Below are 25,147 nucleotides of genomic sequence, written 5' to 3' on the forward strand. Positions count from 1 at the left end.
TGGATGACTCAACTTCAGTCTGATGTTCGCTTATTTGTTTCACTGTTTGTACAGTTATAGCTTAAGGATACTAGTGTAACAGTTCTTAGAGTAGCACATATCACATATCTAACCAGTCAACGGTGAGACATTAAGACAATTGTTATGAAAGAGGACTAGCATTATTATAAATTACCATTGACATTACTCATTGTTGTAACCCTTCCTCTCTTCTTTGTGTGTCCAGGTCCTGAAGCTGCTGATCATGGCCTGGGACCGACGCCTCATCTTCACCATTGGCACGTCCAGCACTACGGGTGAGTCAGACACAGTGGTGTGGAACGAGATTCATCACAAGACAGAATTCGGCTCCAACCTGACCGGCCACGGCTACCCCGACCCCAATTACCTGGACAACGTCCTGACAGAGCTGTCGGCCCAGGGGGTCGGCGAGGACAACCTGAAGGACTGATGGCCAGCTGAGCTGGTGCACAGGACCACAACCCACCATGCCCCGCCATCTCCCAGAGGACAGGGACACTGCATGACGGGCCAATATGAAGCCGACAACTCTTAACTCCCCACAAACAAAAAAAAATCCTGCAGAAGTGGTGGCGCGAGAGCAGCGAACGCAGAATAAAAGACATGATCAGCATTTTGATTTGTATAAGCTAAGATTCCCCCCGTGCTGTCTCTTGATCCATGCCTTGAGCATGTTGTGTTCATGCCAAATTTTCTCAGAGGTTTGAGGAATGTGAAGAGTGTAAAGGTGAGATTTCTGTCTTGATGTTGGCTGCAGGTCACTGGTATTTAACCCCTTTTAGATTCAAACTAAAGCCGTTTCTCTGCAGTTGGAGTAAAATGACGCAGGGTCAAAACTATACAAAGGTATATCTGTAAATGCTGAACTCCAGAATGCATGGCCCAGACTAACGCTGCATAATGAATGTTGAGCGAAAATCTGCGATGGGGTGAGCTGTCAGTGGATCAGTTGCTTTTTGATATTGTGACGATACATTTAAGAGAATTTCAGCTTTGCAAATGAATCAATATGAATTGATTGTTTGCTTCCTCCTTTTACTTTAACAATTAATTATGGCCCTGTAACAAATGGTTGCACTTGGTTTTGTGATTTGAAGGTGGTGATGTCATTTAAGGTTGCACTGGACATATCTGATATTTTCCACTCCGGACACTACAGATCAGTGGTTCAGTAAGGTGGAAGTGTGTTATATTGTGCATGAAGTGGATTCCAGAAAGCTAAAGCTATGAAATATTAGTGTTTGGTAATAAATGTATGTTGTATGATTAACCTTGTGGACTGTCTATGAGAGGAGGCATGAGATAGATGAAACAAGCGTCTCACCATTCAGTTTGATGCTTGTTGCGAGGTGTTGTAACTTGTAAGGCTACGGGTTGTGGAGCAGGATTTGCTGTGCTCCAAGGTTAAACTCATTTGTTTTGTTGACACACGGATGACGCTGACCTTCGTGAATATGAAGCCCACATTATTATTCTCCCTGTTGGAGCAAACCCAGGCGTTGGCGTGATCCATTATGCTGACCATACATGAGCAGTGAGTGTGTGATTGCGTGTTCTGAGGCATCAATACACCGGCCTCAAGTCCATAAGGAGAAAAGCTGAACACGCTTCTCACAGATGGACGTTCCCCTTTCAAACACCAACAGTTTTTTCCCTGGAGATCCACCTAGGGCAGCACTCCTGCTCGCCTGCAATCTACAAGTCTCTCATGAGCTTGTTTGCTGCGAGGCAGCGCGCTGGGCTCGGCTGCTTGTATAGTGAGCAGTGAAACACTTCATTTCCTGCGTGAGCTCACTCAGAGTTGTTTGGGCCGATGCTGATGTACGGCCTCGCCTCAGCTCTCCTCCTCCTCAGCAGCAGAGCTCGTCATTCTAGGAACCCTGCAGATGTTGGTCTAGGTTTGCTGGGAACTATTTTTTCCCCTCAGATTTTATGCCTGTGAGCTAAAGACTTTTTGAAAGTCCTCGGTGGAGATCTTATGATGTTTCTTTACTCTGAGATAAAAGATAAAGCCAGTGCTGCATAATTCTCCATAAATATATCTGATCAATTTTAATGAGCGGGGGTGTTGATGTAGGCTAAGGTTTATCTTGTGGGCGCCCAGCTGTGGGCTTAATTTTGGAGTGAATCATAGTCTTCCATAGCACTTTGAGGCAACAGTTTTGTTTAATCAGTTGTTTAATTTTTAGAAAAATGTCTTAAATTGCAACTAAATCTGTCTTTTTTTAAGTTGACGTTTATAAACTGGCTTGCAATGCTTTGAAAAGAAAAAAATATATATATGATATACATTTGCAGATGTGATATACCTTTAAATTCAAGCTCATTTTGAGTCAATGGTGTAAGTTTAATTTATTTTTATACTCTTCTATATAGAAAATATAAAGACTGGCCCACATATCTATACACAGGCACATATTAACATGAATACATAAAATCTGGCAAAATCTGTCAGTATGTCAGGGACTGTTGAAATATGTATGACATGTTATGGACGTCTTATATTACAAGTAGTCTTAGCGTATGCTGCTGTCGTTACCTTAATGTAGAATCTGTGTAGTTGACCTCCTGTGGGACTCCAATAAATACAGTAAATGTGTCTTTATTATTGGTGGGGGAGCTTTAGCAGCATGAAGATGGCCGCCCCCTCCCCCCAAATGGGTCATTTCTCTTTTTCTACTTGTCCAGAATGTGGGAATGGATGCAGTCGGCAGTTTTTTTTTTTTTTGTTTTTTTTTTGTTTAGTCTGAAGATGAACAACCTGGGTTAAATATCATCTGCAAATATTCATAGAGTTTGTTTTAGTTAAGTGAAGCAACAGATTGGTGGAATTCAACTCAGTCAGTTGTCAACCAGAGATGAGTACACTGAATTCTTTTTTATAAAAGCTCTGAAAAACATCTTTTTGATCAGCTTCACTATGTCCTAGTTTGAACTGTTGTGGTTATTTTACATGTCATTTTTTTGTGTTTTGGATTTTTGCCCCTCGTTACTCATGTAAATTCCACCGCTGGACGGTTAGTGCAGTCCATTTTGATTCGTCTCAGACAGCCAGTGTACCAGTGTCTGTCGGTAGCGAGCAGTGTTTGTTGCTTCCTAACCCTAACTCCAAATAACTGATAACGTTGCTTCGTAACTGTTGGATGTCTAAATAAGCAACTGTTTGGATACAAGTCCACCCTGTCGATTTAAAAGGTGGTGATTCGTCAGTGTCTTGGTCACAACTTGTTTCCGCTGCCCCCAAGTGGCCAAAAACATCAGTTATTGCAGGTTTAAGTACTTTGCTATTTTCCCCTCTGTGTGTACTGTCTCATGTTTCTGGCAGAAACACAAACTAAAACAAACCACTAACCTTATTTGTGAATGTGATTTTGACCCAGGTGTTGAAAACAGTCACTGCTTGGCCTGTACCATTGCCCGTTTTCTCCTTCACACCTTTTTGACACCCTTTATAAAGTGGGACGGCAAGAGAGGATGCTTCCAAACTATCAGGGAATTTCTTCCATGTTGACTGAATAACTAGAGAAATCCAAATGTTCGCTTCTTCGACTTTTCCTTTCCACGTGTCGGTCTTGTAGTGTGAACGATGCTGGCCCTTTAGACTTTTCAGGTGTGTACAGACTTTTATGGGAGTGATGAATAAAACACAGTTTGGTATTTGTCTGATTAAGGAAGAGAGAGATGTTGTTTATGCAATTTACTATTTTTAAAATCTAATACATGATTTTATGTGTAGCAAGAAGGTTGGTTTGTGGTTTAAAGATGTTTTCTTTATAGGGGTGCCTACCTCCTGGTTTCTAAACAAAGGGGTTGCAATCTGAGGATGTTCACATGCTATGTATTAGAAAATATATATTTTTGATGTCTTTTTTTGAATGATGATTGTCTCTAAAAGAACTATTACATAACATTGCTGTATTACTATTATTAAGATTCATTCCATGCTATTTTCCATTTATTTAGAAGTGGGATAAGGGATGAAATCACTTTTTGTCCCAACATATGAAGTATTTCCAGTTGTGCTCTCTCGTAGTGTCCACTGCAAACTGTACTTCTCTCTCTAAATGATACCTTAACATTTTGTGTGTATCCGTTTGTCTGTGCGAGTGTGTGGGAACGTGTGCCGGGTGAGTGTCCAGTAGACGAAGCTTAGGTTCATGTCCTTTAAAGATACAGTAATGTTCTCCTAGAGGTGCATGTTAACCAAACTGTGAGCAAGTTTATTGACAATGCATAGCTTTTTTGTATATGAAAACATCATAGCTTCTCTAGAAATATCACCCAGGTCTTCTGGTGATTTAGCACTGTGGTTTCGCATCTTAACTCCAGTTAGTTAGGAAGGTTTTTTTCCTCGATCAGATTTGATTTATCCAGATGGGGACGAGGCAGCGTTTGGCCGCTCTCCCCACTCTTTTGAAAAAACATGTAAAACACCTGAATGTTTTGCATTTTAAGTGCCCATTTGAATTGACATCTTCAAATCATGATTTTTGTGGTTTGATTTCTCTTAAGTGGTGTCTACATATTGCTATTTAAAATGGTTCACAAAGAGCAACTGAGATAAACTAAAAGTAAGATATAGTGAGACATTGATTAAACTATAAAGGGCTTCTTAATCTATCGGTCTTTATTGAATTGTGATGACCTTGTTGCATGTTTGTGTGTTTCTTGTGGAAAAATAAATGTGCCCTTGACAGGGGTAGTTTGTTTGACCTTTTGTCATCTTGGCTCTTCCTGGTCCCCCTCCCTACTCAGTGGCATGACCTCCTTCATTCAGCTCCACCATTTCCTTCTCCCCGGGCAGCTGCTCTGCACCTTGTTAAATGGATATAAATGAGCGGTGCTGGAGCTGTGGAGCAGCAGAAACGCTGCTCACTGCCAGTAAACTTGCTTTATGGTCATTTTTTGCCATTGGCTTCTGTATGTTGGTTCAGTGGTGAAGAGCTGTGGTGGGCGCATACTAAAGCAGGCTGTTCACCAAGCCTCCCCTTCAGCGCTGCCCTCTACCTTCCAGCACTGACCCAGCAGCTCAGGGGTCTGTCTCCTCTGAATACTGGTGCCTGACCACCACCACCACCCACCCCGCCCTGCCTCCTTTCATCACTCACCGCTCATCCCTAATGAGAGAGCAGGGGAGACTGTGCTGCATCACTGCAGGTAGGTCTGCTCTCATTAGCATTTAAATAAGGCCGGGAGGAGGAACAGATGCAAACATTGTTTGTGTGGCACAATTTAACATTAGATTGCGACTCCTGTTGGTTTGTAAAGTCTGTGGTTATGGTGGTTTGATTAAATTATTCATTTGAACAAAGGGGTGGTGTGGTAACTATGACACTGAGGCTGCTCTGGGATCTGTCAGACACGTAATGACATTTCCTGTAATATCATGAATGAATGACTGTCACTGCCTGCACTGACTCAGACCTTCCACTTTAAAACCAACCAAGAGTGGAATGGGCATAATACAGAAAATTAGATACTTAGTATTAATCATTTCTGCACTTAATTCAACCTAAGTTAACAAGAATGGAAAAAGCTTTTACTTAGTTTATTGTGCAGAGACATTTTTTACTGGACACAAATTTGACAGTAGACTTGTTAGCTGAAATAAGAGTTTACTGAATAATACAGTTGTATTTAGTTCACAGTAACAATCCACTTGGAACAAACCATCATGGTGTGTTTGCAAAATAAAGTACAGGCAGTGTGTTTTTCTTTTTTCTTGTCATAATAAGAGCCCTCATTCAGGGAATATAAAGTTCATAAACAACAGCTCATGTGTACTCTAGTTTTGAAAAGACTGAAGTGGCAAATCAATAAAACCAATTTTGGGAAGCAGCAAATACAAAAACACTTAGGAAATAACTCTGTATCAATGCAGCCTATTGATTGTCGTGTCTGGCATGTGGACTGTAGTTAAGGTAGGAGGAACGTTTCCTCCAAAAAGCTGCACCAGAGCAAATCTCAACAGCTCCGGAGGCAGGGTGGCATGCTGAGGCTATCAAAGAGATCTCAGATCTGATCGCCATCACACTCAGTGACCTTCTCTGTTTCACGGAAAGACAATTAACACTACTCACTCTATGGGAAATGGCTTTACAATGTGTTCCTGTACAGTTTTGTGTCTCTCACAGATATAGAAAATGGATTCAAAATTCAACTTTTTTCATTTTCTAAAAACAATTTTGGCATCTCAAACATATCCTGACACGTGTGAGCCAAATCTACTGGCACCAAAATCTCAAGAAAATGTAAACTTACCAAATGGGAGTATCTGACATAATTGTTAACTCTATAATATGACTTTTGGAATGGCTACACCAAGTTTTTAAATATGCAAATTACATCAGAACCAAACATTTAAGTTGACTGGCCATAGCACCAAACAAAAGCACATTGTTTTGTGTAAAGGGACCAAAGCAACACTTAAAATAATATTCATTTTGCTCACTGTACAGGCAGCGTTATACTGTGGCATGTGGCAAGGTTTCATAACCTCATGGTGGAATGACCTATAACGGTGAAGTCACTGCTACATTGCGGCCACGGTGATAAATTGCCTCAATAAAATACAAAACGTTGATAAAAGCAATATCAAAACACCTTACATTCAGGTACTGTAGATGACACTACAACAAGCTTTTTGCATAAAAATGTGCGACCGAGGTCCTGTACAGTATCTCAAAATATAAAACGCTTCTTTTCACATTTCACAACAAGTGGATGCAGGCCATGCAACAGATTGCTTGTTATCTACATAAAAAATATAGAGTCAGATCATGCTTTAAAAGTCCCTCGGCCCCCCTTTATCATCAAGTATTATAATCTGTCCCCGGCACTGTTGAAGTCAGTGGCACTCGGAGAATACAAAAAGATTCAAAGTGGCAGAATTTCCTGTGCTCTTTACAGCAGGGAGTGGACTAAAAGGCTGGAGGAGGTTGCACCCTGCGGCAACTTCTCCCTGACTATCAAGAGAGTGAATATCTGATGCCCCCCCCCCCCCCACCCCCCCACCCCCACCCCTTCCTTCAGGCTTTAGTGAATCCTAGCCTGTGTTGAGTCTAGGGATTCAGAATGACACTGGTGGCGTCCTCCTTTTCTCTGCACTGGAAGGTGGCGTGAGCCTGCTCCAGATCCTCTATGACCGCCAGCAGCCGAGCAGCGACACTCTGACCTGGCTTCAGAGGCTGAACGTTGCATTCTGCACCATCTATGAGACAGGAAGTGTGCAATGCTATCAAACAAGATGTGTGTAACCATGGTGATTACATGAGAGCATCCTGCAACCTTGGCAGAAAATGTACAGTTTAGAAGCAGCAGCAGCAGCAGCCTCACCTGGGTGACTGTCAGAGCTGATCTTCTTCTCTTTATTGCTTGACGTCTGATCAGCGTCTGGAACCTCCAGATATTTTTTCCTGCAGAATCAGTCAGAGACATTAATCATATGATCACTCACCATTCTCTAAAAGCTGCTTTGCGTTTTCACAGAGTGACAGTGACAACATTTGATAGTACTGTCAGCAGCAGCAGCAGCAGCAGAGCAGTGTATTCCTGTGTTGCAACATGGCCCTCTAGTGTCCTGTAAATGAACTGCACCCATGCTGTACTGTACTGACCTGAGTTTGTCTCTGCCCTGAAGAAGCTGCTTGTATATGGTCTGAGTCTCAACGTCAGGATCCAGCGGGTCACTCCAGTCACCTAGAGTCACGGCCGAGTGGGTTCTACTGCAGCCTGTAACTGAGAACCAACCTTTTATTGAAGGTCTCACAGTACTACAAGTTTGAGTGCAAACGGCCCCAGTGGCAATCAAACCCCAAACCCATACGTCACATAAACAATGAGTGATGGTCAGGACAGTGGAAAATCCATGCAAGGAATAAAATCATGCAACTTTCAGACAGTGACTAAATGTAATTGGTCAGAGAAAATCACACTATGATTCTCAGAGCTTGTTCTCCACTGATGCAACAAAGACATGGCAGCTACAAATGGAGGATTTAGCTATTAAATATGGATCGCCAGGAGCTCATTCTCTCTTTGAAGCCAGCTACAAGTTAGTCGACCAGGAGTTAAGTAAGAAAGTGCAATGTTGTGAACTAGATGTAAACCTGCATGTTCATGGAAAATACAGCTAATCCTCCGTTAATTCACGACAATCCTTCTGGGGGTGTCTTGGGTAGAATTCAATACATTTGTGAATCTGAGCTACATTTTCATATACACCCACAAAGAGCACAATAAAAACTGGTTAGATAGTTACACCGTTACACCAGGTCCCATTAGAAGGATTTCAAAGTTTGTGCAGCATCAGAAGTAATAAAAGCAGGATTACCAGGACGCTCTGCCTGCAGGCAGCAGGTCCACTTCCCACTGCGATGAGCCCCTGGGTGGAAAGAGGGCAGCATGCGCTCATTGTAAATGCTGACTTTCCTGATCGCTGACAGCCACTGGTTCAGCTCATTCACGTTCTAATCAGAGGGAGAAAAACGCACCATGACGTATTAGTTTAGTGGTCACATGAAGTCATATTGGGGAAAATAAAATAAAAATAAAACAATTCTTTTACTTCCTAATAAAAGACATTCGTCATCAGTGGTTTATTTAACCATAATCTCATCTAAAAACACAGCAAACTGTCACCAAAAGTTTCTTTTCACAACTGCAAAAGAGTCGTCATGAGTTTTTTTGGTGACTGGCTGGTGTCAGTACCAATGCACCTTGCACTGGATGTACATGGTGTGCAGCTGTCCGTCGTTGTCCTGGGTGATGACCTGCATTACATTCTGCTGCTGAAAGGCATTTTCATCCACCCTCTCCACGGCACACACACACTGAATAGGGATTGAGGAGCGCACCTGCAACAATTCAGCCACAAACCACAGCACCAATTAACACAAGTATGCACAGGCCGGTAATGATGGATCATGCTTCTGCCTCACTCAGTTTAGACAGAGGTTTAAGTGAAATAAAAGTGACATTTCATCAAAGGGCAAATTAGTGGAGCAGTGTCTGATACTGAAATATTTTTCACACATTAGGCTGGGGAGGAACAGTGTGAGACAAGGAGGAAGTGAAGACGAGATCAGCATGGCAGCAAAGGCCACTTTAAAGTGTAAATCAGCCACTTCCAATGGGAGCTCGCTTCACTGAGACTGGAGTGCTCCAACATGGAGGAAAGGGGCCAGGACATTGTCTGCAATCTGATTTGCAATGTTAGCATGAATATCCACAGCCTTCAATTAACCCTCGCCTTTATTCCAGTCGCACAAAGCAGAGACTGGCTCAAAGAGAGAGCTTTTTACTGGGCTAGAGAGAGCCTGCTCCCCTCCCTGTCTCCCTATCTCTCCCTCAGTCTCTGGCTGGTGAATGAGAGGAGATCATTATCACAAGGCTAGGCACCACATGGTAATAACACTAATGATGTTCTCACAAGGAGATCAACACAAATACATTAAAGGAAGCTGGGGATGACTAAAATGTTTCCTCTTTTTATGAGCCAAGTTGATAAACGTCCTTCAAAGGGCAGGCACAGTGACTAATTCATCATCACAAGACCTATCAGCTTCTAATAATGGATGAGTCACTTTCACATGACTTTGATTGAAGTTTACTCGTCTATTTTTGGCCTGTAAATAAGACAAAGAAAATCAATAACAATATATCTGACATATGTGCAGTGGAGGACAATTTTAAAGACACTATCTTGAGAAATGTTTAAAAAAAAAAAAAACTTGGCCGAGTAGTCGAGTCAAGGTAAGTTCATCTTATTTATATGGCACCAATTCACAACAGAAGTTATCTCAAGGTGCTTTTCAAATGGAGGAGGTCTAGACCTTCTCTTTATAGTGTTATTTACAGAAACCCAATAATTCCCACCAAGAGCGAGCACTTTGAGACAGTGGCAAGGAAAAACTTCCTTTAAGAGGTAGAAACCTTGAGCAGAACCGAACTGAGGGTGTGCGACCATCTGCCTCGACCGGTAGGGTTGGGACAGGTGAGAGACAGAGGGAGATAGGGAGGGAGTGAGCAGGAATGAAAGAGAGAGCAAGCAAGAGCAACAAGAATAATGTAACTGTAATGCTACTACTGATGTAAGCATAGTTATAATGATAGCTACTAACAGTAATTATTATTATTATTATTATTAATTATAATAAATTTAGCAGCAAGTAGACAAAAAGTAACTTTTCAATATGAGCTCCAACCTACCGGTTTAATACCAACCTGCCAATCAGGGGTCTTGGCGTAGGACAGTGTCTCACTAGTCAACCAGAAGTAGCGTTTCTTGAAGGCAAAGCGGGACAACAGTTGGGGTCCCTCTGCTTTGTGTTTGTGGAGGTACCCCTCTTTGACTGTGACAGAGGGCATGAATACAGCCCTCTGAGGCACCTCGGACACTGCAGGGAGAACAAGAAATGTACAGAACTGTATTTGTAATGTTCATCCATATAGACACAAGGTGGTGCTGTGACAATAAGTAAACAGGGTACATTCAGTTGTTTAACTACAATACATGTCTTTATTTTCAGCACTTTGTTGCTGATGGCTCCTCAGCCCTCCTTCCGTCACCACATGAAGGACAGCTTCAAAGAGGCATAACAAGCATCCACTTCTGTCCAACAAATCCACCCGAAGAGCATTAAATGTCAAACTGGCCTTTAAGAAAACAGAGTGGGTGTGATGTGCAGAAGGAGGCTGTAACATGATATGTCAGAGGGGGAAGATGTTTCACAACAACAGCCTCACTGACACATGACGGTAAGAAAGCAGCCAAGACAAAGTTGGGTAACCAGTGTGGCGTGTACAAGCTCCTGTAGCTTCTCACTCCAGCTCCCTGCCAGCTCATTAACCATGTCATCTCTTTTCTAGGCTTCAAGCTAGTTATGAATATTTCACCACGGGGCACCAGTATTGTTTCACCTAATCCTGATATCAGCTGGAAGCTGCCAGCATCTGGCCTGTGGCTGATTAGTTCAACAGCTTGACCCCTGAACTTTCCAAGTTTAAGTGTGTTTACTGTTATCAGCCTTACCAATGTCATGATCTATGTCGATCAACTTGTCAAGGAAGTCTTTCACAGAGGCCACACTGCGAAGGATGATGGGATGAAGAGGGGCCATCCACTGCTCCTTCCCGTGACCCAGCTGAAGGCCCAAGTTCCCGACGCTTTGTAATGCCTGGCAACCACAAACACACAACATTCACTCAGCGCTGACATCTTCAGCACATCAAATCTCCGGCAACTGACAGAACTCAGTGTGAGTGACTGCATATCTCAAAGTCAGAGATCAAAAGGGTCCCTGAGGCCAAGCATGCTGTGAGGCCCTTTGTCCGGCCCACACCTGGCCTAGGGTGAGGAGGAAGTCCCTCTCGACACCCCTCTCTGATGCTCGGCTTTGAACCGCAGTCTGGTTGCAGCACACACAAAGGTAAAAATAGCCTGTTCCCTCTCTCTGTAGAGGACCCATGGCAACAGCACTTCAGTACCACGGACAGCAACCACAGAAGCCACATGATGGAGAGGAACGAGGTTTCGCTTTTCTTCTAATATGAGACCATGAGACACCCCTGTTTGTAATGACATCAAGGTTGTTCACTTCAGTGACAGCTGGTGGTCGCATCCATTCAAAAGCACGATGAGCTCTTGGTTATAACCTATGAGAGACCTTTCTACCAGTAACAAGAAATGTTTTTTCTTTCCTTTGTAATTTCATCTATTTCCAGTTGTAACGAGTCGTTTGAGTGTGTCACAATGTGGGAAGGTATTTGTTAACTGATATGGCAAACAATGACACTGAAAACACATACTCGGTGTAGTTAGTCAAACAATACAGTGTAAGGTGTGTTGTGTTTGATTTTGAGTTGTCATGAATTTGCTTCTGCTTATACACATAGCACATTATTTGTTTTGCACAAGTAAATTAAATACCTCACTGCTGGCAAACATACAGCGTTGCATCCTGTGCATCCACCTCTTTGCTGTTTGTTTTTCCCTCAGTTAACTGTGATGTCTGGACATGAATAAATTATTCATAGCAGTGTCTGTGTGTTTGTCTGTGTTGTGCATCGTACCTTGGCCAGTAGTAACAGTGTTCTGCTTGTACGCGTGTCAGCGTGCTGGTCTCTCAGCTGGAACAGTTTAGGTGTGAGGATTGCAGGAGCAAAGAAACGCAGGAAGAAGAATCCACTGATGGCCAGATACTTCACATCCTGTAATAATGGGGGTGAATTTGTAACTCGCAAGGGTAATGTAAAAATGATTAAATCTGAAATATGCAAGACCTACAAATAAATGCAAATATATTGTCAGGTTCAGAAAAGGTGTTTCCAGCTTTTACTCTTCAGCCTGTTTTGCTCCGGACAAACCTCATTCTCAGGCTCAGCAAATTGCTCCTCTACTCTCTTGTGCAGCTGTTTGAAGGCCACTCTCATGACAGGAGGACACTGATCGACAGAGCCCACAATTGATTCAATGATGCTGGTTAAGTAGCCCTGCAGCATCTCCACGCTGCTGTCCCGCACCTCTGCCTCTGACACTGCACCCTTAAATGAAATTCGTCTTTGGAGACAAAAAAAAGATACTGTAAATGATCGAGTCCCTATGTCAGTACACAATCCTAAGACAAAATTTGGTTGAATCATGTAAGGCAATAAGGCGTACTAATCAAATATACTCAAATTCTTAATGTCTTTTTTTAATATAACTGATAATGTAGTTGCATGTCAGAGCATGCAGTTTCATAGAGTGGAGAGCTCAGCACAGACACAGAGTGCTGAATGTCCAGAGAGATATATATCGACAGGGAGTGGAGACACCTAATTAGGTGATGGCAGGCAGATGTACTGCAGATGTAGAGGATGTTAGATGCTGGATCTCCCTCCACGTCACAGATATCTCAGGGGGCTCATGGCAGTTGCCAAGCAACAGCCTTCCCCCTTTTTACATTCCTTTTTTTTTTTTCATTTTCTCACAGTGATGTCTTCCTCTCAGGGGAGAGTGTAAAGGAAGCGGGCAGTCTCCTGTGGCAGCATTTCCATTTGACTATTTTAACACATAGATTGTGAACTACACAGGTGAGCCTACAAGCCAAGACAAGCGTGTGTGAAACACATCTGGAATAGCTTAGGTCAGAACATGGTCGTGGTATTGTGAGCTCCAGGAGGATCTGTTTTAGGTCTGTTTTACCTTGTGCGGTTCAGGTCGATCTTACATGGGTCAAGCTCAATGTATTTCTTCTCATCAAAGATGCGATTGATGATGGGCTTCAGCACTTCATGCAGATACAGCATGCCAACAGCCTGATAGCAAAACAATACCGTATGTTGAAGACATCTCATTTGCATCTATACTACAGAGATTATTTTCTAAATGTGCAAATCCAAATCTGTATAGTACTAATCGTAAACATGGTACAGTACATATACATATACAATGTTTCACTAACTAAGTGTGCATTTAATAATGATGAGGAATGTTCAGGAAGAAAAACACTGAACAAATATTGGAAAAATATCATATCATGCTATCACTCACAGTAGAGACAGAAAAATCTATTACTAAACAATTCCTCATAAAAAAAAACAAAAAAAAAAACAGATACATTGACGCACCTTCATGAATTGTTCCATGGCCTTGGAGGCAAGTGAGTTAGAGCGAAATAAAGTGTTGGGATCAGCTGTGAGCAAAAAACAGAGAAGAGACTGATTAGGTTTAAAGTAAATAATAACACAATTTAACCTAAAATACATAAAAATACATAATACTATGATATTAGATCATAACAGGGATGCAGCATCTTAGATTTTAAGGAGACATGGATATGATCAAAGAACAATGGTCTGTTGTATGCTCATTTCATGCAAGACCTATCACATCCAAGTTTTATTTGGATGTCTTCTACAAGAAAACTTCTCTAAGAAAAAGATATTTTGAATATTTCAAACCTGTGATTTTTGAGTAAAATCACTTTGGACTTAAGATGACTTGATTTCAGTTGAGTAAATACACTCAGTCAGCTTTCTCCACGTTAAGTAAATAATATGAAACACTGGTTAAGGTGCTGACATGAACCACAATGTCCCTGCTTTGGATCTGGCCAGAGGCCCTTCGTTGCATGTCATTCCCCACCTGCATCTCTCATCATTTCCTGTCATCTCTTTACTGTTGTCTGTCTTATAAAGGCAATCAATAAATGCCTTAAAAAAGAACATTGAGTTTGCTACATATCTGAAGGCAGAAGCAGGAAAATGATCCCACTGCTGTATTAATAGCTCCCAATGAATGTAATGAAGCATCTTTCACAGAGACCCTCATCAGGCACATAATCATGCCTGATGAAAATCTCTGAGATTGAAGCATTGCCTCATTAAATTCATTGGAAGCTATTAATACAGTGTGTGGATTGTCTGTTTCTGACCTCAGTTCATGCTTCTGGCTTGGCGCACAATGTAAATGTTTTTGGATGTGCATGAACTGTCACAGAGCTCTGAGTCACAAATGAGGGCGAACTGACCTTGCTGCAACAAGACTTAAATCCTTGAAGGTGGCAATGCTAAAATATCTAAGGTGACAGGGCTGGGTGTCCAGGTAAAATATGAACCTTATACTGATGAGCACCTATGGGAACGGCTGAGTTTTCATTGCAACCCAGTGGGTGCACAGTACATTTTCCTTCCCTTACCCCTGTGCACAACTTTAATGTCTGCCTGCTCACGGCATCTATTCTTGATCAAGCAGTTACCGTTATAGGATCGTGTGGAGTTGCTATGGAAACTTAGGCACTATGCTTATTATCTCAAAGTACACCAACAGAACCCAAAGACCAGAGCACAACTCTGTGTAATTTATCATGGGAATGTAATGCGGAGGCTAAAATGTGACTAATCCAGACCACAGAGGAGCCACGAAAAGACTGTAGGGTGAGTAAATAATTGGAATTGGGGTAGTAAATATAGTGCTGGTGGGCTTTAAATGCCCACACATAGACCATGGCGTTCAGAGACCTTAATGTCGTTTCAGAGATAAATAGCAGCAGCCCTCAGAGGGGCTTTCCAGAGTGGAGCAATTACAGCAAACTGCCATGTCCCAAACTCTGACTAATACAAATACTGACTAAAAGAGATAAATATAGATCTTATGCACACTGTGTACTGTGTGATCACAGTTGTCACAGATACGTAGGCATTAATCCATTCGCTATCTGTTCTATCAGTGCACACAATAAATACAATGCAGCCATGAAATCATGAGCATCTTCAATCTTACTGGTGTGGTTGACCTCTCGGGTGTTAAGGTAATCCAGGAAGGGCACCACCAGACCCTGGCCCAGGTAGATCTTCACCAGGGTCATTGACACATCTTGACGGCTCTCAACAGTGGTCACCTCCTCCAGCATGGTCAGAGCACTGCTATCCTCCACCTGGTTAGAGGCGGGGACAAGTTATGGGCAGAGAATTGGTGTCACTGGAAGGTCAACACAGGATAAATGAGCCAAGAAGACTAAAGATTTCTGTGGATTAGGTCAAAACACTACATATATACAGCATGTATGCTGAAACCTGAAATAGAAGAGCATTTATCATACAGTTGAGCACATGAATATCAGCACTCAGGAGGAGTTGTGATGCCGACCTCTGTAGGGGAGATGACAGACTCAACCAGAAGGTCAATGAGAGGCTGATAGTACACAGATGGCAGGATGCGATCCTCCACCAAACGCACCTTCAGACGCAGCGCTCCCAGCTTGCCGCTGGAAGCAAAGGAAAATACCACCGAATATGAGAAAAAGGGAGATTTTCTGCACACTTTGATCTTGTGCCAAGGTAAGCCTCAATTTAATATCTCCTGGAAAAGAGAGGAGACGTGTCTGACTGCACCCAGGACAATTTTTATTAGAAATTAAGAGAAAATGTAGAAGTTTTATGTTTTTGTTTTATAACAACCAGCTCCTGGATAACTTTGTTTTTCTGTAAATGAAGAAAACTAATCACTTGATTTTCAATGGTTTTGTTTGCAAATTGTAATATAATTTGCCATGTTTTTGCATGTGTGAAAACCAGAGGAAATTGTAAATAAAACTGAAACATGATTAAATGATTAATTAGTGTAATTAATCATTACACTAATGCATATAAATGCATCTGTTTTAAATTATCTTTTAACATGTCTATATTATTACAAGGTGAAACACTGAAAATATCAGATCAAAGGGTCATTTGGTAATTGCCAGATTTAATATCAGACCATACTTTTATGTAGCAATAACATCTCTAAATGCAATGTTAAGGAGTCCTTATGGTGATAAAAAGAACGGGGTGTGTCCACAACACTTCCCAAACCATCACTTGAAACAGATAGTCCCAGAGGGAATATTTTTTGCAATTATATCTCCTTTTTTGTGAAAGTAGGTCTCTACCAATTTTTATTCAGCAGTGTGCAGCCCTCAATAAAAATCATTTAACTGTAAGTCATTTCCTGATGAACCTCTGAGATTTGCTTTACTTTGACACTATCCTTTCACAGTTCACTCAGCGCTCTTTGTTCTAAAATTATCTCAAGGAACAGATGCTGTCAGAGACCTGGCTATACACCTGCTAGTGTTCATTTAAATGCATGAAAGAGAGCATGGAGGGGAACAAATACTTTCCTTGGATGCATTTAAAAGAGACAACACACACACAAACACACACACACACACAAACACGCACACATTGCCACTCAGTTTGAGACTTAAGATCTTTCCAAAAGCAAAATGCTTGCCTAAGTTATACAAGCATCACAAACTTATCACATTGTACAAATAAGCACACCCATAATCCTCACCCAGCATCCACCTCATTGTTTCCCAAGGGTAGCAAACGGAACCAGCCCTCTAACAGAGGTGTCTTGTGCAAACAACCAAAAGGGATTTCGACCTGTGGAAAGAAAATAGCAAACAGGGATACAATATCAGGCAAGAGCAATACATTATTAAGGAATTTGATGGTGGGTAATACTGTGTTCACAGACAAAACACATTTTCTTAAAAGCAACAATGTAATGAAATCTCTCAAATATGCAATATTATTATAATTATGGCATCCTCACTTTTCCCAGAAAGTCATTCTTTCCCACCATGTCCCAGTCCCAGACCTCCACAGTGACAGTTCCCTCCTCGCTCAGCTCCTCTGGATCCAACTCCAGCTCCAGAGTCTCTCCCCAGTGAGGGAAACGGGTTTTCTTGATAATCTAAAACACAGCATTTGGGGTGGTAAGAAATCCACAATGCGCTTCTTGTCACCTTATTACTTATTACTCATAAGACTGTAAATATTAAATAAAATGACAGACAGCTCACTGAAACCAATACATACTGGACATGCACACACATAGAGCTCACCGAGGACTCTGCACTGTGGTTGTTGAAAATAACTCTTGCAAATGGATCAGAGGTGCCAGAGATGTCTCTTGGAGCCAAGTCTCTGTGGGCATCACCAGACCAAAAGACAACACAACTGATCAATGCTCTTAAATGCTCAACAAATTCTACTAATTAAATTAGTCTGTGAGGTGCCACAAGGAAAAAACACAACTTTCCACTTGACCTTATTCTTTCAAAGTTAATTCACATTCATGGTGGCATGTTTGAATAACACAGTGTCAAGCCCTGATTGACAGGCTCATTAGTGCCCTGCCTGAGAGGGAGAGATTGTCGCCTGGGACGCGCAGATGGGACAGAGAGTGGTGTGATAATAGCGGTATGACACGGGACGGGAGTGTGGAGGCCTGTGGGGTGATGTGATAAGATTTCAGCTCAGGAATAATGATGATGGCACTGCCAGGTCTAAGCTGCAGAAACTTAACTTCAATCACCATTTTAATCATCTTAAATCTACATATAAAGATGATGACATGATAGTTTCACCACTTGCAATTACTGTAGATGTACATGCTTTTATAGTCTCTCTAACCTTCTGGTCGAAAGCCTGCTACTCTAATGTTTAGGTCATCACAGTCCATTGTTATCTCTAAATGACGTTTTCTCAGCAGTGGCTGGATTTAAAGCTCACAATTATTTTACCTGGCTTCAATGACTTGACATCGCAGGCTGATCCTCTCTGTATCATTCAGCAGCTCCAGGCTCAGATGGATCTCCCCCTGGACTTCTTCATCAGGGTTGACCCTTGTCAGGTTAAGCCAGCTATCTAGCCCTGACCGTACCACAAGGAGAGATATTATCATTAATCAGAACAACAATCCTCAATTTTAAAAGTGTTAAGAAAGACTAATAAACACAGAAACTAGGAAAGCAAATCATATTTTTTTCAACTGATTGTTGAGAAATTGATGAACAAACTAATCACTTCAGCAGTGATGTCAAAGTAACGATGTTCTAAACTTAATGAAGACATTTAACCGAGAAAACCTAGAAATATCCTACAGCAGGAATTAATTTAGAGCTGAAAGAATAAATTCCAAATATTCCATAGCCCCAGCTTCCCAGGTGTGAGGTTTTGCACCTTTTCTTTGTTTTATTCAACAGTAAACGGAATAGTTTTAGGATTTGGCATATTGATAAGGAGTAAAGACATCACACTGAGCCTTAGGAAATTGTGCCAGCCACTTTTCTTTACTACTTTGTCACATTTTATGGTCTAATCAAAACACCAACAAGACTTGGTGAAGACATGCACAGTAAAAAAAAAAAACAATATAGTTTTGATAATCTAAACAATCTGTAAATTGTGTGATATTGTTTCCATTTCATAAATGTCACACTCGATGTGCTCTGTTTTCTTTTTTCCCCCAGCAATATCAGACATAAGCGAGGGCACAATGTCAAGGCCAGACTGTGAGAAGATTCCTGCGAGGGAGTAACTGACTCAGCACCACCGCATGAATCACACAAGACCGTGCCAGGTGGCTTTCAAGAGAGGCATCAGTATGCAGCAAACATACCCTGATAAACGATTTGAGTCATTTAAGAAAGCTACGACAGTATCAAGCCATACCATATTTTAAATGTCCTCTGTCTGGCCAAGACGACACAGAAAGTGCCAGAGTTCATGATGTTAGTTATGTGAGTTGAAATGTGTCCAATTTCTTGAATGTGAAAGCGTCAGTAAGAGAGCCAGACATTAAATGGTTTGAGGCCGTTTGAAATGCTTGGGTTGTTCTCCTCGTTTTGCAGCACTGAGAGTTTCCACACAAACAGATGGTTTATCATGCACAATGAAAAATACCCGAGTTCATCCATCATAATAACGCATTTATCAATGTGAATGCTGATTTCACTGCCTCTGAGTTAGGATTTACACGACTCAAACAGACTTCAAAGTGACTGATAAATGTGAGCAAATCAAAGTAAATGTGAGAGAGTACACCGAGAAACATTCTCAGAGTTTCTGTCTAAAATAAGCCACGTCTCCTCAATCGCTAAGACCTTTGACTCTGTCACGGAAATCCATGTAAATTTAACCTTTGAGCTGTGCTCATGCATCCATCCTGTTACAGACTGACACAGATTTATTCAGTCAAACCTTTAGCTTGAGATCCGATGGCTTCTTTGCTCAGAGTTATCTTTCCAATAACATCATCGTGGCTGTAGAGGAAGATAAAAGAAGAGCTTGTCAGAGAGAAGCTATTGAAAATACTATCACAGTTGTTTGATTTTGTTGGAATAAAATGGGGTGGGCGTGAAGACAGACTGATGAGAACACTGGTGGTCACGAGAGGAGGAGGAAAAAACAACCTTTAATCACTCAATCTGGGAGACCATCTGTCTGATGATGTTTGTTTATTCAATGCTCGGCGTTTTTTCCCAAAACATTTAAATTGTACATGAGGTTTTAACCCAAATATATCAATTCATGAACCAAGTTAAGCAAACACTGATGGCTTGGAGGACCAGAGAGAGTAATGTCTGAATGTGGAATCATTTTGGAACAGCTTTGAATGATAGTGTTACCCAATGGTGTCCTCATCCATGACATGAAAGGAGAGCGAATGGAAACCCATGGGGAGGTGCAGTGTATACTCTTCACCCCAGAAAGGATTAAGGTTCTTCCACACAGTGGCAGTCCTGAAAAGAGAGGTTTCACATGTTCGCTAACCAGACCTTGCACAGAAACATATCACATGAGTTTATGCAACAATAGAAATCAGTACATTAATAGCAGGAGTCAGGAATCACTGTAAAAGCGACACCAGTGTAATCCCTCTCTTACCCCCTTCTTAAGTGTACTTGAGAGTATAGATCGCGTGCTTTTCAAGTAATGTGTAAAAACTACTGGAGTTCAGATTCCCGGCAAGAAATCACAAGATAATTAATGGAATAGTAACAAAGGAAAAACAAAGGTCTGCGACACAAAATAATATTCCTTTTTTAAACTTTTATTTAAATTTTGCTTTTTTGTCGTGGACTGGATACTTTTCCTTGCCTTTACCCTTAAAATTATTGAGATGACGCAACCTGCAAAATTCCTCCTTGATGGATTTGCTCATATCTGCAAAAACAGGCATTGCTTCATCTTCAGGAATCATACATGGTAAAAATGTTGCACCAAGTTGAAATGTCCCGCTTAAAAATGTTGGCATGCTCCCAGTAGGATTCAGCATGTTCTCTGGATATTTCATTTTATAAGACCTCTTACGAGTTATGTTAAAGCCAATAATGGTTCTTATATGAGGAGTGCGTATTTAACCTCAACATTTTTTTGATATCAGTTGAGACGTGCCCATAACACCAAGTACAAAAAAAGTGTCAAGTACTGAAAGTTGGACCTGAATTCCTGATTTGTAGTCGTCCATGCTTTTGTGTGGCTGATGTGTTTGGAAGACATCTGAGGGTTTTATACAAAAACAATTCTTTCAAGTTAAGTGTTGAAAAAGCAGCGCCATGATATCAGTACCAGTCACACTGTATATTGTATTGTCAATGATTTCAAAGGATAACCCACCATAGGGACAATTTTACATCTCTGTATGGCTTTCTGTTTCTAAGAGTGTAGCGTGCCCATAATTTCCCACCACAATCTACCAGCCACATCATCCATGAGCATCACACTCGAGGAGTCAGTTGGCCAGTAACACAACAAGTACAAAATAATTAGCATGAGTGTCTGCGGTGAATCATTGTGCCATTTTCCAGCAACATGCTAGATGGAACAATAGCCACTGAGTTCACTCCATGTTCTCGTCAGAGACAACAACAAACATTTCTTTTAAAGCAACCTGGCTCGCTGTCAAAGAGCACCACTTGGAAATAATATACTGTGCTGCACAGTATAGACGCTATTTAAAATATGCACCTTTTGTTTGAACACATTGGAGGATGAAATCATGTGAACTCATATGGAGAACACCTCTGAACTGGTGTGTTGTGCTCCCAGCTCTCAGCATTCACCTTGCTTACACCGGGAGCTCCCTGCAATAATTGATGCGCCCTCTCCATGGTTACCTGCGGGTGTTTTAAAGGCCAGACCAGTATCAGGTTCTCGGTACTGGAGGGGCCACGCTGTGGGCACCGCCGCCCTGACCACACACTTCACCCAGGATTGCATGTGCAGAGTGGTGGGAACACAGCCAGAAAACTACACTAAAGCGAATATGTAAACTGTGATGGAGAACATTCAGTATCCTGCAGCTGTAGCTCTGCATTAGACAGTACTCTTCAAACATATTATGCACACCTTCAGTTATAATCAGAGAGAACTCACCTGGCCACAACTTCATTGTCAACTTTTACAATGCAGTATGGATCACTGGTTCCGGAGCTTCGCATGACAAGAGAAAGAAATGACAACGTGAGACAATTTGTCTGATGGTAAACTTCACCTACTCGTCAGTTGTCTCTATTTTAAATATGCTGAGTTAATGTGAACATAGACCTGTCTCACCCCTGATTCCTTCAACTAGACAGCTTCAAATGTAGGCTGAACTTTGCGTTTATCTTAACCTGGTAAGTAGCGACTTATTAAAACCGAGGTTGTACATATTCTGCCAGCTGAGGCTTGACCAGGGAGGCACATGTCATTCAGAAATTACTCACACGTCTTTGGCCGGGAGACTCCTGCCCTCGACAATTCGAAAATAAAGAGATGTGTTTCTGGCCATTTTTAGTCGAGTGAGCTATTGATCCAATTTCTCTTATGTTCCCATCCGCGCTCTTATAAATAGTGCTCCTCTCCTCCGTAACTGAGCTTTCTGAGCTTTCTGAGCTTTCTTCATCTCATGTCACCTTCAGCGCGTCACGGCGCGCAGCTCGCTAGCGGCGCGCGTCCAGCCCAGCAGGTGAGGCACCGTGGGCCACGGCGTGGGCAGACACACTGCGCTTCGGCTGTCAGTCCCGATCCAGCTCTTCTTCTAAACGGCTCGTATGGACGAACCATCACACATTTTCTGAAACACACACGACATTAATATATTGCATTCACGACAAGAATAAAATGTTTTTTTTTTCGTATCTGACGTCGTTCACCAGTCTGTTTGTATTTGACATTATTGTCTTTTTATATGTTCGCTGTTGCACTCATTTGTAATACCCGTAAATGTATTGTCACCGTACACAGTCACACCTGGTCCTCAAGAGCGTCTCTTCTCTGATGCAAAGCGCCACCTTGCGGACATATTGAGCTACTGCAGGCAGCTTTACAGGCAGGCAGCTTTACAGACAGGCACCTTGGCGGCCAGCAACGTGGGGTCCTCTCTGGAGTGCATGTAAGCTAATAAACAAAACGTTACGCCCGAGCCGCTTAAAAACATCACTTTTCTTCCTCATACTGATTTTGTAACTTTGACCGTTAACTGACATATAATTAGATGCAGGCTAGCCTCCAGAAGATAACCCACTGTCTTCTTTCTAGGAACTCTTTAACTATAAAAACAGTGAAGTTATCCCAAACTGGTACTGTTAGCTAGCTGAATGTGTTGACCAGCAGCGTCCTGTTCCTGTTCTCATCTTTCCAGCTGAGGAGATGGATGGTTATCCCGCAGTCATTGGCGATGATTCTACAAAACAACAAGAAAGACATTACTACCTGTTGTCTGAACTGCAGACCTTAGTCAAAGATTTACCAAGGTAATGTTGCCTTACCTTTAGGTGGGACTTCCTTCACAGAATTCAGAAAAGTGTAGAAGATCTAAATGTCTCAGGTACAGCCGTATAGACGATTTATTGACTGCATTTGATGATTATTGTTGTTTTTCCTCACGATTAGCTCCTTCCAGCAGCGACTGTCCTACAACACGCTGAGTGACCTGGCTCTAGCACTCATAGATGGGACGGTTTATGAGATTGTGCAGGGGCTCCTGGATATTCAGCATCTGACAGAGAGAAATCTGTACAACCAGAGGCAAAAGCTGCACTGTGAACACCAAGGTCGGTGCTCTGAAAACATGCAGAGACTAATGGTTATGCTTGCTTGACTAGTTATTGGTTTCGTTTTTTTGTGTGTGTGTGTAGCACTCAAACAAGATCTTGCACGAAAACACAAAGACGCCCTGCAGTCATGCAAGTCCCACAATCTTGCGCTTCTCAAATCAAACCATCAAACAGAAGTAGAGGTAAGGTAGTGAAATACCTCTGATCACTTAAAAGGCTCTTGTTATTGCCATAAGTTTTTTGGATTACTAGTAGTTGTGTGTTGTGTTATCAGGCTCTGGAAGTCCGTGTGCGAGAAGAACAAAAAATGATGGATAAGAAGATTGTATCGGAAATGGACCAAAAAGTGATAGACCAGCAGAACACCCTGGAGAAGGCGGGAGTACCTGGGTTTTACATCACCACTAATCCTCAGGTTAACCTCTATACCTGTCCACTTACTGTAGTTAAAGTGCGTTGTCATACCACAAATAGTAGGGCAGCACAGCAAACATACACTTGGTGATGCAGACAAATGTCCAGCAGATGGCGATGTATGTTCTCACTGGTTTTCAACTACTGTGTTTCAGGAGCTGACAATGCAGATGAACCTACTTGAATTGATCCTCAAGCTTCAACAGAAGGAGTCACAATCTGGTATACTATGAGAAAGAAGATAAAGAAGCCTGATTGTGCCAAAAGAAACAGATGGTGTATGCTCACAATTACTGTGAGATTTGCTTTGCTTCAGTCAATGTGTAACATGGCTGTCTCTAAGAAGCAACAAGTTCAGACAATGTTGGACATGCGTTATCCTGAGTCTAATTACCATCGCCATCACAAACCTGTAAGGCAAAGCTGGTTCTTAAGTATACAAGTAAGTCTCAAGTAGTGAAGGAGAGCAGTAGCAGGTTGTGACAAAATGACAAAGATGAACAGAGATGTCTGTGGCTAGAAGTAATACTGTGACCTTTCTGCAAGGAGATGCTCTCTGCGTAAATGCCTCTCCATACGTTTGGAGTAGTCAACAGCAATTGAGGTGAAAAGGAACGTTTTATTCCTTTGTGCGTACACAGAGACACAACTCTGAAAAGTAGTCGTGTACTGACATCAAATCTAAGATGAATTCTGTAACTTTCCATGTTGTTGCTTTCGGCAAGGGTGAAAGTTGTTTTGGAAGATCGTGTGAAAACCTGCTGCTTATTCAAATCAGCCACTGATCAGACACTTCAAAAATGGAGCAGCCACCACTGGCATCACCTCAGGATGTTGAACTCAAATATGTAAAATAGAAACAAGGTGTGAATGTGTCAGTTCCAGTGTTTGGGCTCAGTTCTGAACAGACTTTATTTGAGTTTAGGCGCTGAGCTTCTCTCAGTGCATTTACATTGGTATTTTTAAATTGTCATTGTTAGTTAATGTTACCTGCCTGACATAAACAAACATAAATAACAACAAAAAGCAGAACAGTTACTGCTATGATATACAGTGTGAACAAAACCTGATATGGACAGTATAATTTAAATGATGTAGTTGCACAAACATTGATATTTTTCAGCACTCTACTTTGTGTAGTACTGTGTTCCAAATTATTTCACTGGGAGGCAGCTACCGCTCACCACTGCATGTGGAGCCAAGTACAACTTGAACATGCTTGAATGAACACCAAATAAATAATTCTGCAGCTGAATAGAATTTGTGGACTTAGTTCATTTTCTTCATTTATAATAATTTTTGTGATAAACATGATCAAAATCTCAGATTGCACATTCCTGGTTTTTGAAGAC

General features: G+C 41.7%; 3 protein-coding genes across 10 annotated transcripts in view; 2 read left to right on the forward strand and 1 right to left on the reverse strand.

The window, feature by feature from the left end:
- Positions 1-4,733, forward strand: part of dtx1 (deltex 1, E3 ubiquitin ligase) — a 47,785-nt gene extending 43,052 nt beyond the window's left edge. For all 3 annotated transcript variants that reach the window (XM_071482395.1, XM_071482394.1, XM_071482396.1), the window contains exon 10: positions 227-4,733. In XM_071482395.1, coding sequence (XP_071338496.1) covers positions 227-451 — 225 coding nt within the window. In that variant the 3' untranslated portion in view covers positions 452-4,733. The remainder of the gene's footprint in view (positions 1-226) is intronic.
- Positions 4,734-5,616: 883 nt separating this feature from the next.
- On the reverse strand, positions 5,617-22,690 carry LOC139623814 (rasGAP-activating-like protein 1). 6 transcript variants are annotated; one of them, XM_071482385.1, is made up of 22 exons: positions 22,566-22,690; positions 22,050-22,399; positions 21,718-21,774; positions 19,968-20,081; positions 19,540-19,601; positions 18,081-18,210; positions 17,400-17,481; positions 17,108-17,248; positions 16,844-16,935; positions 15,653-15,770; positions 15,287-15,440; positions 13,633-13,697; positions 13,208-13,320; positions 12,388-12,580; positions 12,094-12,231; positions 11,054-11,198; positions 10,231-10,418; positions 8,739-8,876; positions 8,354-8,489; positions 7,638-7,758; positions 7,357-7,436; positions 5,617-7,231 (listed from the first exon to the last, which is right to left on the reverse strand). In XM_071482385.1, exons 2-22 carry the CDS (start codon positions 22,112-22,114, stop codon positions 7,083-7,085), a joined length of 2,481 nt encoding a protein of 826 aa, XP_071338486.1. In that variant the 5' UTR covers positions 22,115-22,399; positions 22,566-22,690; the 3' UTR covers positions 5,617-7,082. The 6 variants fall into 6 exon arrangements, 5 of the variants coding, with proteins under 5 accessions (XP_071338486.1, XP_071338489.1, XP_071338487.1 ...); XM_071482388.1 differs by lacking the exon at positions 22,566-22,690 and having other exon boundaries at positions 22,239-22,535; XM_071482386.1 differs by lacking the exon at positions 22,566-22,690 and having other exon boundaries at positions 10,246-10,418; positions 22,050-22,535.
- Positions 22,660-25,047, forward strand: dgcr6 (DiGeorge syndrome critical region gene 6). Its single transcript, XM_071482399.1, has 6 exons — positions 22,660-22,717; positions 22,967-23,078; positions 23,218-23,378; positions 23,463-23,563; positions 23,656-23,796; positions 23,951-25,047. Exons 2-6 carry the CDS (start codon positions 22,975-22,977, stop codon positions 24,026-24,028), a joined length of 585 nt encoding a protein of 194 aa, XP_071338500.1. The 5' UTR covers positions 22,660-22,717; positions 22,967-22,974; the 3' UTR covers positions 24,029-25,047.
- The last annotated feature ends 100 nt before the right edge of the window (positions 25,048-25,147 follow it).

The sequence above is a fragment of the Trachinotus anak genome, unplaced genomic scaffold (assembly GCF_046630095.1).
Source record: "Trachinotus anak isolate AG129_WGS33_773 ecotype Australia unplaced genomic scaffold, CSIRO_AGI_Tana_v1 ptg000008l, whole genome shotgun sequence".
NCBI lineage: Eukaryota > Metazoa > Chordata > Actinopteri > Carangiformes > Carangidae > Trachinotus > Trachinotus anak.